At 33.2% G+C, this 15473-nt stretch overlaps 1 protein-coding gene across 1 annotated transcript; it reads left to right on the plus strand.

Moving 5' to 3' along the window:
* Positions 10526–11256, plus strand: LOC109331014. The gene has a single exon (XM_019565297.1). The coding sequence runs from the start codon at positions 10567–10569 to the stop codon at positions 11056–11058; it is 492 nt and encodes a 163-aa protein (XP_019420842.1). The 5' UTR covers positions 10526–10566; the 3' UTR covers positions 11059–11256.

Raw genomic sequence — 15473 nt, forward strand, 5'->3', positions numbered from 1 at the left:
TCTCCTCTTGAATTCTAAACTGCAAATTACAAAACTTACTTGAAAATGAAAACTCTAAGCTAAGAAATAATTCCTAAATGAGAGAACTCTGGCCTTCAAGTATTTTTGAGAGAATTTTATGAAGAAATGATGTATTCCAATCTCTTTTGCTCAAAGGAATTGGCGTCCTATTTATAGGCCTCATGCCTGACCACTGAGCTGCTGAGCTGGACCGCTCAGCAGTTGACCAAACCCTTCAGCATGGGTTTGGTCCTTGACCAAGTAGCTTAGTCACCTCCTTGTGCATGACTCATCAAAGCTAGTTGTGGGCTATGAGACCAGCTATTGTGAGCTACTTCTGAAAAGCATATGGTGGAGGTCATGGATGACTTCATGGTTTGCTTGATGGTTAAGTCAAGTGTGTTAAGCACCGCCCAGCGCACCTGCTTCACCGCTAAGCTGCTTGTTCAGCAGCTTCTGACCATGTTGACTTGGACGTGGCTTGGTGCTTGCTGATCTGGCCAAGAGTCTGATTCTCCGCTGAGCAGCTTGGTTGGAGCGCTGAGCAGCTTGTTTAGCAGCTTGGTCTTGTGTCAAGCTCGTGTCTAACCGTGTAAAGCATATTTCTGAACGTGCCATGCCTAGTCTGGTGCTAGGCTGAGTGGCTAAGCAGGTCCGCTCAGCAGTCTCGTTGAGCAGTTTGGTCCAGGTTAGGCAGGTGGTCAGGTCAGCTCAGCGGGGCTTGTTCCACGCTCAGCTGCCTGGTTGAGCACCTTGATTTTCTTGACTTTTGTTGCTTTTTGACCATGAATCTTTTCTCTTCTTTTCTTCATTTTATTTCATACAAAATACATAAAAAGGCAATGCAAACACAAATATACCAAATTGTGATATTTTATACAAAAAGTATTGTTTTAAGTTGGTTTTTCTCAATTATGCTTAAGATAAGTGTCATAAAAGTATATGATTTTTAGGTATGTTTGGCACTTATCACTTATATTGTTAATTCTTTTCAAATAATTTTTAAAAGCAATATGAGGTAACTCACTATATATTTGTATTACCTTATGTTGTTAAATCTTATCAAATAATTTTTAAAACCAATATGAGGTAATCTACTATAGACTTAGTGTCTTGTCATGTTATCTTATGTTGTTAATTCTTTTCAAATAACTTATAAAGGCTACATAAGGTAGCCTACTATAGGCCTTATGATTTGTCGCATTATCTTACTTTACTAACTTTATAATAAAATAAAAATAAAAATATATCCACTAATCAACTATTTTCTTAAAGAACTATGTAACATTGATTTCTCTATTGCAGCTAGAAAAACGTAGGAGCATGTTTTTCCCTGTTAGGCACAAAAATTATAAAAAGAATTCTTTTTTTTATTATTTCATTTAATAATATAAAAATAAAATTAATATTTTGAACGAATATCCATTTTATTAATCTAGGTACCGTTTTAATGGACGGTATGAGGTACTTAACACCTTCATTATCTGTAACTGACTCTCGAACTCTATTTTTATTTGTGCGCGAATCAATCTTATCTTAAAATTTTGGTTTTTTTCATGTTTTCCCTCTAAAAAACATTGATAATAACTTCATTACATTTATTTGTGTATTTCTCATTGGGCTAACGAAAATGGGGTAGTGACGCACAACAAAAGATAAGTTTCGGTGTATAAGTCAGTTGCATCCCTTTTCTTTTCATTTACATTGTTCGATGTTTTTTCCATATGAGGAAAATTTGTTGCACACAAGATTCAATTAACAAATGTTAAATTTTGACTTCTGTTTTAAGCCTCTATATGCAGACGGTCTTTACATGAATATAGGTCAGAAAAAATATGAACCTAAATTCAATGCTAACTCTTTGGAATCGCCTTTGCCTGATCAATTGCAAGCCAACCAAAATCCCCCATGCTGAGGTGTGGTGTGTGACCATTTAGGCGCTTTCGTCTTTGCTTATGCTAAACACCTTGGATATTGCTCTGCTCTCCATGCTGAGCTTTGGGGGATTTTGGTTGGCTTGCAATTGATCAGGCAAAGGCGATTCCAAAGAGTTAGCATTGAATATAGGTCAGAAAAAATATGAACCTAAATTTTGCTTGCATTTCCTATTACTCAACCTGTTTCTCGCATTAACAACCACATAATTGTAAGTGTCTTTTCTGGACCGAGATGTATGGATATGCACACCCATATACTTACCCAAATCACAGGTTCTGCTATACCCAAAGCCTTCACTGATCTGCTGACGCACATTGTCATGAACATTCTTAGAGTACAAAATCTGATTCTTGTCCTTATTCACTTTCTAGCCGGAACTAGAGCAAAATAGCCCGAGGCATGATGATATGATCTTGACTTGCTCTATAGTAGCTTCAGTAAATAGAATCAAGTCATCTGTGAAGGAAAGATGGGAGAGCTATGGACCATTCCTACACAATTTGATAGGTTTCCATAACCCGTGATCAACCGCAGCCAGAATAAGTTGAGATAATTTCTCCATACACAACACAAATAGGTAAGGAGAAATAGGATCCTTTTGCCTAATACCACGTTCGGGATGAAACAGATCAAGAGCTTCGCCATTCCAAAGGACCTGAGAAGAAACACCATAGATACAATTGTACACTAACTCCACCACCATCGCACGAAAACCAGCATCTACCATAGAATCTCTTTCGAAGCTCCACCAAATTCTATCATATGCCTTCTCAAAGTCAATTTTGATAGCCATCCATCCAACCTTTCCTCACTTGATATTCATGGAATGAATTGCTTCCTGAGTAATAATGATGTTATCACTACTTTGCCTACTAGGAACAAAGCTACTCTGATGAGGCCCAATTAAGTGTTCCATCACACAACACATTCTGGCAGCAAGAATCTTCTTTATAATCTTGTAGGACACATTATAAAGACTTGTGGGTCGGAAGTCTTTAATCTGGCAGATTTGATCAACCTTCAGTATCAGAGTTATCAATGTCTCGTTTAACTCCCCAACTGCAGCAGGGTTCCGGGAACATTTTTTACCAGATTACACAGCTTTGTACCCACTAAATTCCATTTACTTTGATAGAATAAAGCTTGGATACCATCCTTACCTGGAGCTTTATAACTCCCGAGGCCAAAAGTGGCTTTCCTTATTTCTTCATTTGTAACTTCTACCCCGAGCAAGGCAATATGAGAATCTGAAAGACTGGGAAAGCAACCCGAGATACAAAACGGGGTTGCCACCCCATCTTCAGAATAAAGACTCCTATAGAATTTAATTGCCATACCTTCCACCTTTTCTCTATCCCGAATCTACCTTCCATCCTCATTCTGCAACATCTGCACATGCTTTTTCTTTCGTCTAATTATCGTTGTAGCATGGAAATATTTCATATTCTATCTCCATAGATAAGCCATTTGCTTCACGACTTCTAGAACCAAAAAAGCTCTTCCTCCCGCAGATCTGTATCATACTCCACCCATTGTTCCAGGAAATCATTAGACCCGTGGGCAAGCTTCCTAGTGATACCATTAAGTCTCCGAAGAAGAACTTTTTTCCTAGCAATAATATTACCAAGAACCTCCTTGTTCCAGATTCGAAGCTTCATTTGGAGATTGGAAATATTGTCATTCCAATTCAGCAATGGGGACCAGGAACACCGAATTTGATCCTCAAAAGAAGGATGAGATAACCAAGCTACCGACATTCTGAAGGGATGTCTCAACTGATTCGGATTGGGAGACTCCACCAAGTTGACCAAGAGGCGAGTGATCTGACTTAAGTGGATTTAAATGAGTGACTGAGGCATGAGGGAACTTTAGCCCAATCTATGTTGGACAGAGCCCTATCTAATCTCTCCTTAAGTCTCCCTCGCTTCCAAGTAAACCATGGACCAACAAAACCCAGATCAATCAATTCACAATCACTAATTATAGATGCAAAATCTGTGGCACCTCTAGGAGGATTGCAACTACTGCTTCCTACACGTTCTTCATTGGAGATCATCGTGTTAAAATCACCAATCACACACTAAGGAGTATGCATCTCAGTTGCCAACTCCCGAAGAGTTGACCATAAATGCCCTCGAAGGGAGAAGTGAGGGCTACCATACACCGCAGTTAACACCTAAGGAACCCTGTCATTACCTTTAACTTGGATTGCCACTAACACCAAATGCCACCAGCTATGCCCCTGGCCTCAACTTTGGCCACACCATCAAAGCTCATCAAGCTAATTACATTGTCTGCCTTTTCACCACTTACTTGCGTTTCAACCAAAATAAGTAAAGACGATGAATACATCTCTTTGAAGTCTTTGATCAATTGTCTGAAGCCTTTCGCATTGGCACCTCTACAATTCCAACTCAAAATATTCATCAACTAAGAATATGAAGTGTAGGGTTTGAAAGCCCCATACCGTCCTTCTGCAAATCACCCTCATTTTCCAGACTTGATTGCACTCTTTCTTTCTAAACCCCACTTCCCTGCAAATAAATTGGGGTTTCAAGAACCACTTGGTAATCCTCCAGCATATGGCATATGACATATGTGATCCTGACTGACTGACATAGTCTTTTTTTGGCTAATCCCTTGTAGCATTCCCTTGAGCGAATCTGGTACCTGACTCAATTCATGAGCTTCTACTTATTCTATAATGGGCCCAGGCCTAGAACTCTCACCACGACCTAAATTGGAATGGGACTGCCTTTGAGGGGCCTTAGAAGCCGTAAAAATAGTAATAATTCTCATTTCCTTTGAAGCAAGGGTCTCATTTACACCCCCTAGGTCTTGAGGTTTGGCCCGAGGTGCCCTGCCTTCTAAAATTTTGCGTGCCACCTATCATAATGATTGCCAATATAGCGCACAGGTTTTCGCCGTTTGCATCTAGGGCCCAAAAAGGTCATCGTTGGTATGGCCCTTCAAATCTTCTCCTAAGTTATTACCTTCCTTGGGGGCCCAATGTTGATTCATATTTAACTGTACACACTAAAATGGCCTCACATATAGTTTACAATATCATATTCATCAACTTTTTGCATTCATTCTCATTTCAATTAAAATAATAGATATTGCAAACCATTTCTCAGAGAGACAAGGTTAAAATTACAAAAAATAATTGGTAGATATTTCAAAGAAGAAATATTTGTCTTTGCCACAGTTTCTTCCTTTTTGCGAATGGCATCACCACTCTTTTTGACAGTATCTACTAATTCAGAACTTAATTTAAAAATCATATTTCAACTTAGATGTTTTTCGGATGCCCCTAATAACCAAAGAATGACAAGTGTTTTTCCTTGTATGGATCAGATCCTATATTTTATTTAAAAAATAAAACACAGAAATTTTTGTAAATGGTGAATATTTTCAAATAAATATAGTATACCCTAATCTTTGAATTCGCATTTTTTTGTTGAATTAAAATTTTAATCTAAAATAAAATCAAATTTAAACTGATCTTTTGTTCTAAAACTATGAAAGTCTAATTTTGATTGTTGTATTATAACATAAAAGATAATTGGTGAAGAAGAGTAAATCTTTTTTTATTGAGCATGGTTGATCATTTTGATGACTTTATGGTATGAATATAATAAAGAAATTTAACATTGTAAAATTAAAAATAAAGCAAATCTGCTGAATTGGTCCGCCAAATTATTTTTTTGTTTTCAATTTAGTCAAGTAATTTTTTGTTTCAATTTTTTGGAACAATGATTTTCTTCATAACTGCCTCCATTTTTTAACTAAAATTCATAAATTTGGTATAAATGAATTCCGAATGAAAAAATCTACAAAATCCCTCAATTATTTTTCTGAAATTGCAACACTAAGAAATGAATTTTAAGCTGAAAATTAATGGAAAAACTACTTATATAGGACATGTTATGATATTTTTATAAAATATTAGTTAATGAATAATAAAGGTTAAATAACATGTTTCCATTATGCTGGTTTACATTGCTCGTGGGTTCATTTGGGTAATAATATTCATGTAATAATAATATAGAACTATTGTGATTAAGAATTTAATATCTATATACTAACAGTGTAAATATTTATACATATTTTTTTTTAAAAGTCAATAATAATTAAAAATGAATAGTGATTGAATTGAGTGTGAATTACTTTTACACTAGCCATTTCTCTCTTCCTTGTGCACGTAAAAGGCTTGCATCTTTTTAACAACTGAAATATTCACATTTATTTACAATTGTTAAATGACATTCATTTGTGACGAAGAGGTGCAACCCGAAAGAAGCTTTGAATTAATCCACATGCACGGTGCAAATGAATAGAGGATGAGTGTCATTGAGAATTAGGCTATGCTTATGGGACAACCCATTCTTGGTTATTAGCCGGACATTAAGAATCTATTCATTTGCTCAAAATGTTCATCTTAAAGGATTGTTTTGCTTGTGGGCTTTTCAAACGGACATGGTATGCTGCCCATAGAAACTATGATCGCAGGACATTAAGAATCTATCCATTTGTTCAAAATGTTTGCCCTAAATTAGGGGTGGCAAAATTATCCATAATCCAAAATCTATCCAAATTCATTCAAATTAAATACATCTAAATCCATTCGTTAGAACTAATGGATTTAAATGGATATAATCCAACGATGGTGTTGATAATGGATGGATTCAAATCCATCCATTATATCCAATTAATATTCATGGTTATATCCATTTGGATGGATAACCAAACAATAAAAATAAAAACAATTTTTTTTTCCAATTAATTCAATATTAATATAAAAAATCTCTCACTTTTCTAAGCACAATCCCACACACATTATAAACGTTGAAAATTGCAATTGTGATTTTAAAAAGTGCTTATCAAAAAGTATAAACGATTTCGGCCTTAGTCTTTACCCCAACATCTTAATGCAAAGTATAAATATATCATTTTGGTTATTGACTAATGTGATAATATAATAACAAAATTAAATATTTCAGGATGATGAACTGGTTGCATACAACTTATGGAAGTCCCAATTATTAGGAGTGTAAGCGGTTCTAGTTTAAACCGTAAAACTGATGAAATCGAACCGAACCATAAAATGCGGTTCGGTTCGGTTCGGTTCAGTTTTTTTTATTTTGAATCATTTAAGTTCGATTCGGTTCACGATTTTGTAAATTTTGGAACGGTTAGAACCGAACCGCATATTAAAAAATTATTTTATTTTATATTTGGATTATTAAGCTTTAAAGTTAGGAGATAAAATATGATTAAGAATTTAGGATTATTAATAAAATAGTCTATAAATAAGAGGTAAATAGAAAAAATAAATTAGTAAACAAACCTAAATATCTATTATCTGTATTATTCATTGAGAAGATAAAATGAAAACTAAAAAAACTTGTATACATTTTGTCATTATTCAAAGATGAAATTAATCAAATAAAGAAATTAAAGAACTAAAAGAAAATAAAGAAAGAACTCGAGGATATTACTAATGGTGTGGAGTATTAGGTGTTACTGTTGGACTAAAATATTTGTACCAAGTTTGTCATTCTTAAATTTTGTTGAACATTTTAGAAGATTTTGTGGACTAAAATTTCAAGTTTGTAGTGCGTTGAGATGTTGAATTATTATTGTTTTACTAGAAAGAGTATTAAATATTTTATTATTGACGTGTTTAGTATTCATTTAGTTGACTTTATACTTTGCAAATTATGTTCAACTATTTCTTAAATGATTTTCTTTAAATAAGTTGAAAAACTGTGAACCGAACCACTAATGAACGGTTTGATTCCTAAATAAAATTTGTGATTAATCGAACCAAACCATATCTTTGTGTTCGGTTCGGTCATTAAATTGCGTCAAAAACCGAACAAGACTTTTACACCCCGACCAATTATATTGCACCAGATATTCTTGCTACTAAGAGTGCTTATAAAAAAATTCACAAATTCACATTTTTAAAATTGCTTATTAAAAAAACACTTTTTAAAAGTGTTTGTTAAGAAAAATATTTTTTAAAATTGATATTTAAAAATGCTTTATTAAATAATATTATTTAAAAGAACTTTTTTCTTTAAATTGCTTTATTAAAATGTTTTGTTCAAATTAAAAAAAAATGAGTTGGATATCCATCCATCCAATCTATTAAAATGGATACATGGATAGAATGGATGGATTGAAATCCATTGGATATGGATGGATTGGATAATTTAAAAATGTGATGTAATGGATTTATTTGGAAATGGATAGTTTTCTATCCATTCATTATGATCCAAATCCAAACTCATCCAATTAACACCCCTGCTAAAAACCATAATATATATATAAACGCACGTGCTCTCTACTTTCTTCTCTATCTTTGCTACTTAGTTCTTCTCCACCTCTCTAGCATTGGTGCATACTTTTATAATAGAGAAGATAACATTAATTATATACAGATTCAATAAAATAATTAAAGCTTAATAAAAGTAACTAATGGGTAATCAAAAGGTCAGAAATAAGTAAGGTCTTAGCTTAAACATGTTTAACAGTAGCCTAATCGTGACGTATTTGTTTGTTTAAGTTTTTTTTTTCTATTATAGGTCTATCATGTCTAAAAGTCTCATTTGGTTTATAAAAACTTATTTAGAAGCCATTAAATAGACCAATAAACCTTTAAACATACTAATATATTTACTTTTAAATACGCTAATTGGTTAGTCTTAATAAACAAATTTAATATCCCAAATTCTCATTAATAAATTTTCTATGAATTTTTATTTTTATTTTATGTATATATCTTATATGAACGGATTAATATAAATATATAATAACATTATATAGGTTATCTTATTAGGTTTAGTGGGTTTTTTAAGAAACATATGTGTGATCAATTTAGGACCAAATAGGTTTTTAGTAAGTCTGAGTCGGATGTGTTTATTACAAAGGCCTAATCTATCAAATGCTAGTACTAGTATCTTAATAGACGGTATAATATGTTTTCACTCTTATCAATCATGAACAAACATTGGCTTGTATAAATGAGCAAGGAAAGCAAGTATTTTAACACTCTTTGAGCTGTGTTTCTTTGTTGATATTGATGTCAACCATGTAAGCAACAACCAAAAACCTTTCTTGGCTATCATTCAGTTTCTTCAACAGAAAATTATTTGCCAAGTCCAAAATGAAACGCTAATCATTTAGTTGTCATACTTAAGATTCTTCATTTGTTAATTAAGCAATCAGATTTAATACTTCTGACTCTATTCTACCAACTGGTTTGGCATTCTTCTATTTTCAATGACTTTGGTTTTATTTACCTACCATCCAAAGAAATTTATTTCTTGCAAACATTTTATTAAAATTAGATCCTTCCATTACAATATTAATTTATTATCTTCTCAATTGTAGAAGTCATTAGAACTTAACAAATGGAAAGTGAGTGACTTTCTACTAGTATATTGTTGATCCAGTAGTATATTTGATTCTTGAAAATGATATTTGTTAGGAGGGTTAGTTACGCACTCAGAAAGAGATTAATTCCTTATTATATATAAGGTGAGGATACCTTTGATAGTACAAAAAATGGAAAATATATTTTTGTCTTTAATAAATTGTTAATGACGTAAAAAAAAGTGATTACATAAAACCTTTTTCATAATTGGACTAGAATCAGAAATAATAGTCGCATAAAACCCCTTTTAGTTTTTAATATTAAGTTAATGAAAGGTCATAATTTATTTTCACTCCAACTCACCCCATTAGTTAATTTCACACTATGAGAAAAAAATGTATATAACAATGTAAGAATTTTTTACACCGTCATTGCATTATCCACCGTTCATTTTTTATCCTTATTGGTTTTTCAAAAAAGTAATCAAAAGGATAAATGATACACTGAGTGCGGATAAATTTTTACAATATCAATACATAAATATTACACTCTTCACACTATTATGTTATTGATAGTATAGCACATGACAACTGTTACACCCTATAGATGCAAAAGTTAAGGGTTCATGTACTTAATATAATATGTATTTCATGGGAATAATTTGCAAGCTAGCATAGGATAGTGATGGGATACCAAGCACACTGAATATATTTATGTTCTTTCAATATCTGAATGTATTCATCCTAAATAAACAGCTTACACAAGTTAACTTTTTGAAACATTAGAATGATGTAAAGAAAATAAGAATAATAAACAAATATATAAGAATATAAATATATGGTGTTATTGCATATTTTATTGTACAAATAACAAAAACTCAAATATATTATATGCTTTCCAGATCCAAAGATATATACCTACATTTTCTCATGTTTTATATCAGCATAAAACTAATCTGCTGCCAGATAGAAGACTTTGCTCTAAAGATATATCACTTAGAGCATGACAAACTACAGCATTAAAAAATATAATTAAATATCATAATAAAGATATACCAACCTTTACCCAACTAAGGACCTTGCAGCTAGAAAAAGGACAATAAATTATATTTTCATTTTTTCTTAACTAACAGGAACACCTTCTTGAATAAATACATAGTCACATTCTAAGAAACTCAATCAAAAACTCTTCAGTTCCAAATTTTCCAACATTTGTAAGGGCAAGTACTAAATACTCATTTTACAATGGGCAATGCAGCTTCATGTACACCTTCCTTCATATCTAATGGAGTCTATAAGGTTCTATACTTAGATGGGAGACTACAGTTCTATACAGAACCAATTAGGGCTGCAGAACTCATGCTAGAATACCCTAAACAGTTTGTTTGTGACTCAAGTTACCTCAAAGTTGGTCACCGGATTCGAGGGCTTTTAGCCGATGAAGAACTCGAAAGGCGTAAATTCTACTTCCTTCTACCAATGGACCTTCTATATTCAGTGTTAACACATGAAGAAATGATCTCGTTTAATTATAAAGCATCCAAGGCATTGAAGCATGGAGGTTTCAACAATTTAGGGAAGATTTTTCCAGTTTGTATGTTTCTTCCTTCAGAGGCAAAGAAAATAGAAGCTGATAGTGAGGTGATGAATGAGCCTGAGCCTGTTGAAAGGTATTCAAAGCAAAGATCTTGGAGACCAGCACTTGAGACCATTGATGAAATTCCATCAAGGACTTAAATGAAGATAAATCTTCTTTTTTTCTCAGTTTTTCTTCATTTGTAGTGAGGTTAAGGTTTGATTGTTGTTTGTAGAAATTTTTGGATTTTAATTTTGCAAACTTATGCTATAATTAGTACATATGATTTTCATCTTAAGCCAATCTCATAAAGTCATAATAATCAAAATATCTGACCTGTATAAATGGTTACTAATAGAAATACTTCTTTTAATTTGTAAATCCTTCCCTGCAATGACCATATAGCTTATAGTAAGTCTGAAGTATTTACTCAATGAAACTTACCATTTCCATGGTTTTGCTAAATAGTTCGAATTCTAGATGTAGTATAGTACTATTTCTAACACTACATTAATACAAAAGTGGTTAAAAAAGTCGTTGGAATTTTTTAATATAGAACTCACGTTGATAAAAGGAAAAATTACATGGATAGTGTAGTTTGACTATACTATTACACGTTTGGTATATGTTTTAAAATATTTATCGAAGTAGTATAATTTTTAGGAAACTCGTGGATATCATCCACGAGTTTGGGGAAGTCGTGGACTAGCAATACGACTTCCTGTGATTTCGTGCACCTGAGGCACGAGAGTCTTACACCATGTCAAATACCATGGAAGTCACGCACGTTAAACACGACTTCTATGTAAATGTCGTGGATGTACAACACGAAATCCAAGTCGTATATAGGGTACACGAGATCCGAACAACATATATACACCCTCTACCCTCAGCCCAAATCACACCAAAGGAAGAAAAAAATAAGAAAATTTTGGAGAGTAATTTATTATCATCTAAGAAGATTAATTCCTAATCCAAGAAGTGTTATTATACAAAGTAAGTAAAAATATTGTTTTGTTTTTAATTTCATTTACTTGTATTAATTTTTATTTAATGTTACTATGTGTTTATATGATGATCATTATTAGAGATATTGTTAGTGTGATGATGAGAACATTGAGCTATGTGGTGATGATGACGATGTTCAGATTGCCACTAGTGAACCAGTTAACATAACATATGATATTCCTTCATCTTTTTTGGTTGACATTGATTATCAGTCTCGACAAGATTTTCCATATAGGAGTAGTAACACAAGTAATGACTGATAATGATATGTTTATTGGTATACAATTTGAATCAAAAGAAGCAACAATAAATGCTGTAAAACAATTTCATATTAGGAATTCTGTTGATTACCATGTGGATGAATCTAGGCCAGATACATATATTGCAAAAAGTGAATATTATGGTGTTAGATGTGAATGAAGAATTCGAACATCAAAAAGTGTGAAGCGTGATATTTGAAAGATTTGAAAAATTAGTGGAAGACGCACTTGTGTATCCACTAATATTTCTCAAGATCACACAAAATTGAACTCATCTTTCATCGCAAACCGTATTGTTCAATTGATATATGAAGATCCTAGTATACCAATTAAAGCATTAGTGAAAGAGGTAGTAACTCGTTTTGGTTATACTGTGACATATAGGAAGACTTGTACTACTAAACAAATAGCAATGTCCCAAAGACCATAATGGAGTTACCTCGTTGGTTGAATGTTGTCCATATTATGCACCATGTATAATTGTAAGATATTCAACATCTAACCATAAAGACCATAATACTTTAATTTTTGATAGGGTATTTTGGGCTTTTAAGCCATGCATTGAAGGATTTGCGTTTTGCAAACCAATCCTTCAAGTGGATGACACATTCTTGACTGAAAAATATACTGGTTCACAAGATTATAGTAGGCGTATATTTCCAGTAGCATTTGCTATAGTGGAAGAATAGACTAAAAAAGCATGAGAATGATTTTTCTACAATATTCGGACATATGTTACCCCACAACCAAACATTTGTATAATATTATATATGGGTACATGTTTTTCTACAACATTCTTAAACCCTAACCACATAACCTAACCCTAAGTACACATCCTAACCCTAAACCCTAAACCCTAACTAATCAAAACTAAACCAAAGGTACATGCAATAAATCCTAAATCCTAACTACATAACCTAACCCTAAGTACACATCCTAACCCTGCACTCTAAACCTTGACTAATTAAAACTAAACCTTACGTACACACAATAAATCCTAATTACATACAATAAATCCTAATTACATACAATAAATCATAATTACATTCCCTAAATCCTAATTAAATACAATAAATCATACTTAAATACAATAAACCCTAATTAAATATACTAATTAAATATAACATACATACTATTAAATCCCACTAAACTCTTTGTAACAAAAAAAAAAACTCTTCAATTCTAGCAATTAATTCAAACCCTTCAATTCCTACTAGAAACTTTGTGTTGTACAATTACCAATATGAAAATCGTGGATGACAGCCGCGAGATTGACATAGATTCTTTGGAACTTGTGGTCCACATCCACGAGTTCAAAGCAGGTCCTTAACTGCTTTCTTGAGTTAGGTAGTGACAAAAATGAGCTAGGGTAAGTGGAACGTCTTCAATGGAAATCACACTTGGCATTCATGACTTCAAGGGAAGTCGTACACTATAACCATGACTTTCGTCTAGGCTAGGATGCGAGATAGGGAATCGAAGTAGGCTATGGCACAACTTCCACTACTTGTTTTGAAGTCGTGTCTGCCAACCACGACTTCAACCTAAGTCGTGGACCCCATTCACGACTTTGGTTGACTATAAATATGTACCCCCTCTTCCAATAATTCTCACACTTATCGAATCCATTAATCCCTCTATTATGAAGTTCTTCCAAATCCTTCCTGATTTTCCGATATCTTTACTATAAAAAAATTGAACATATCAGTCTATGTCTATTAACCCTACCCTACTCACCCTTCAAAAAGACCATGTCTCTAACAACATATGCAATGGTAGGTAGGATACTTTTCGTGAAGAATACAATTTTTGGCAACGTCTACCATCCGAATCGGTGTTACAAGTTATTCATAACATTGCGTTTGGTCACATTTTGGATATTGAAGCATCTGATATCAACAACCATCTCATTACCGCATTGGTTGAGAGATGGAGGTTGAAGACTCACACTTTCTATCTACCCATTGAGGAGTGCATTGTTACTCTCAAAGACGTCGCATACCAGCTTGGGCTACCAATTAATGGAGTTGATGTTACTGGTACGACGAGCATAAATTGGGATATTGTGTGTCTCAACTTGTTGGGTGTTATCCCAACCGATAGACAAGTTATAGGCCAAAGGGTTCAAATGAATTGGCTATAGTCCACTTTTGAAGTGCTCCCACAAGATTTTGATGATGTTTTATTCAACAACATGCAAGAGCCTTCATACTGTGTATGATTGGAGGGTTCATCATGCTAGATAGATCAGGGTCACAAGTCCACCTGATGTATCTTTCATTGTTGGAGGACTTATCGCAGACATATCAATACAATTGGGATTCAGTTGTACTAGCTTGTCTATATCGAGGATTATGTCGTGTAGTATTGATAAGTCATGAGATTGAAATCGAAGCATGCTTGCTACTTCTACAGTCATGGGCATACGACCGCATTCCAATGCTGGCTCCAAGACTATACAACGACAGATTACAAATATTCCCTTTAGTCAAAAGGTAAGTATTTTTTTTCAATTTGTTTCAAATTATACAACTTTTTATTTAAAATTATTTATTCCAATTAACATACTAACCTCATATAACTTTACATTTTAGGTGATCGCAATATCTAATCACCACCAATATTCCTGGTCATGCAACCAACATAATATGGTCAATGTTGGATCACTTGCATATTGATCAGGTAATTTATCTAATTTGTTATTTGTAATTTCTATATTATGTTTTGTTATTCATTTATTACTAATTTATTGTTATATGTCAATATGTCTGGATCCAATATATGAACATTACCTTTATGGGCCAGATATAAAATGTAGCCCGAGTACATGTGCCACTCATATTTTTTTTGAAACAACAAAAGAGAAATGCATTAGACAAGTACAAGGGGTGTTACCCAATATAAAGGCTAAACTGAGTTTGTAATACAATAATTACGAATACAAAACCAAGGATCTAAACACCATTGGTTAAAAGGAATATAACTTCTACCACAATTGGATGAATACTAGAGCCAAGTTCTAATCTGAATTAAATCAATAACTTTTAGATAACAAATCTTCTTTTGATTGAAAGAAGCTTCATTCTGCATCAACCAAATAGACCTGAGCACATAACACCATAACATTCTCCAAAATTTTCTACCCTTGTCCGCTTCCTAGTATGAATCATGAAGAAGTGGAAATTCACCAATAGAATGAGGAATTATGATAGGTATTTTAAGCCAGGCATAGAATTCATCCTTATCCAGTTGTGAATGAGAAGATTGTTCTGCTGTGAATGACCCACAATATTAGCATCCGATAGCAT

Source organism: Lupinus angustifolius, chromosome LG17, assembly GCF_001865875.1.
Source record: "Lupinus angustifolius cultivar Tanjil chromosome LG17, LupAngTanjil_v1.0, whole genome shotgun sequence".
In the NCBI taxonomy this organism is placed as follows: Eukaryota; Viridiplantae; Streptophyta; class Magnoliopsida; order Fabales; family Fabaceae; genus Lupinus; species Lupinus angustifolius.

Excerpts from the sequence above, each read along its gene's own strand:
- LOC109331014 (XM_019565297.1), top strand. The coding sequence starts at position 10,567 with ATGGGCAATGCAGCTTCATGTACACCTTCCTTCATATCTAATGGAGTC.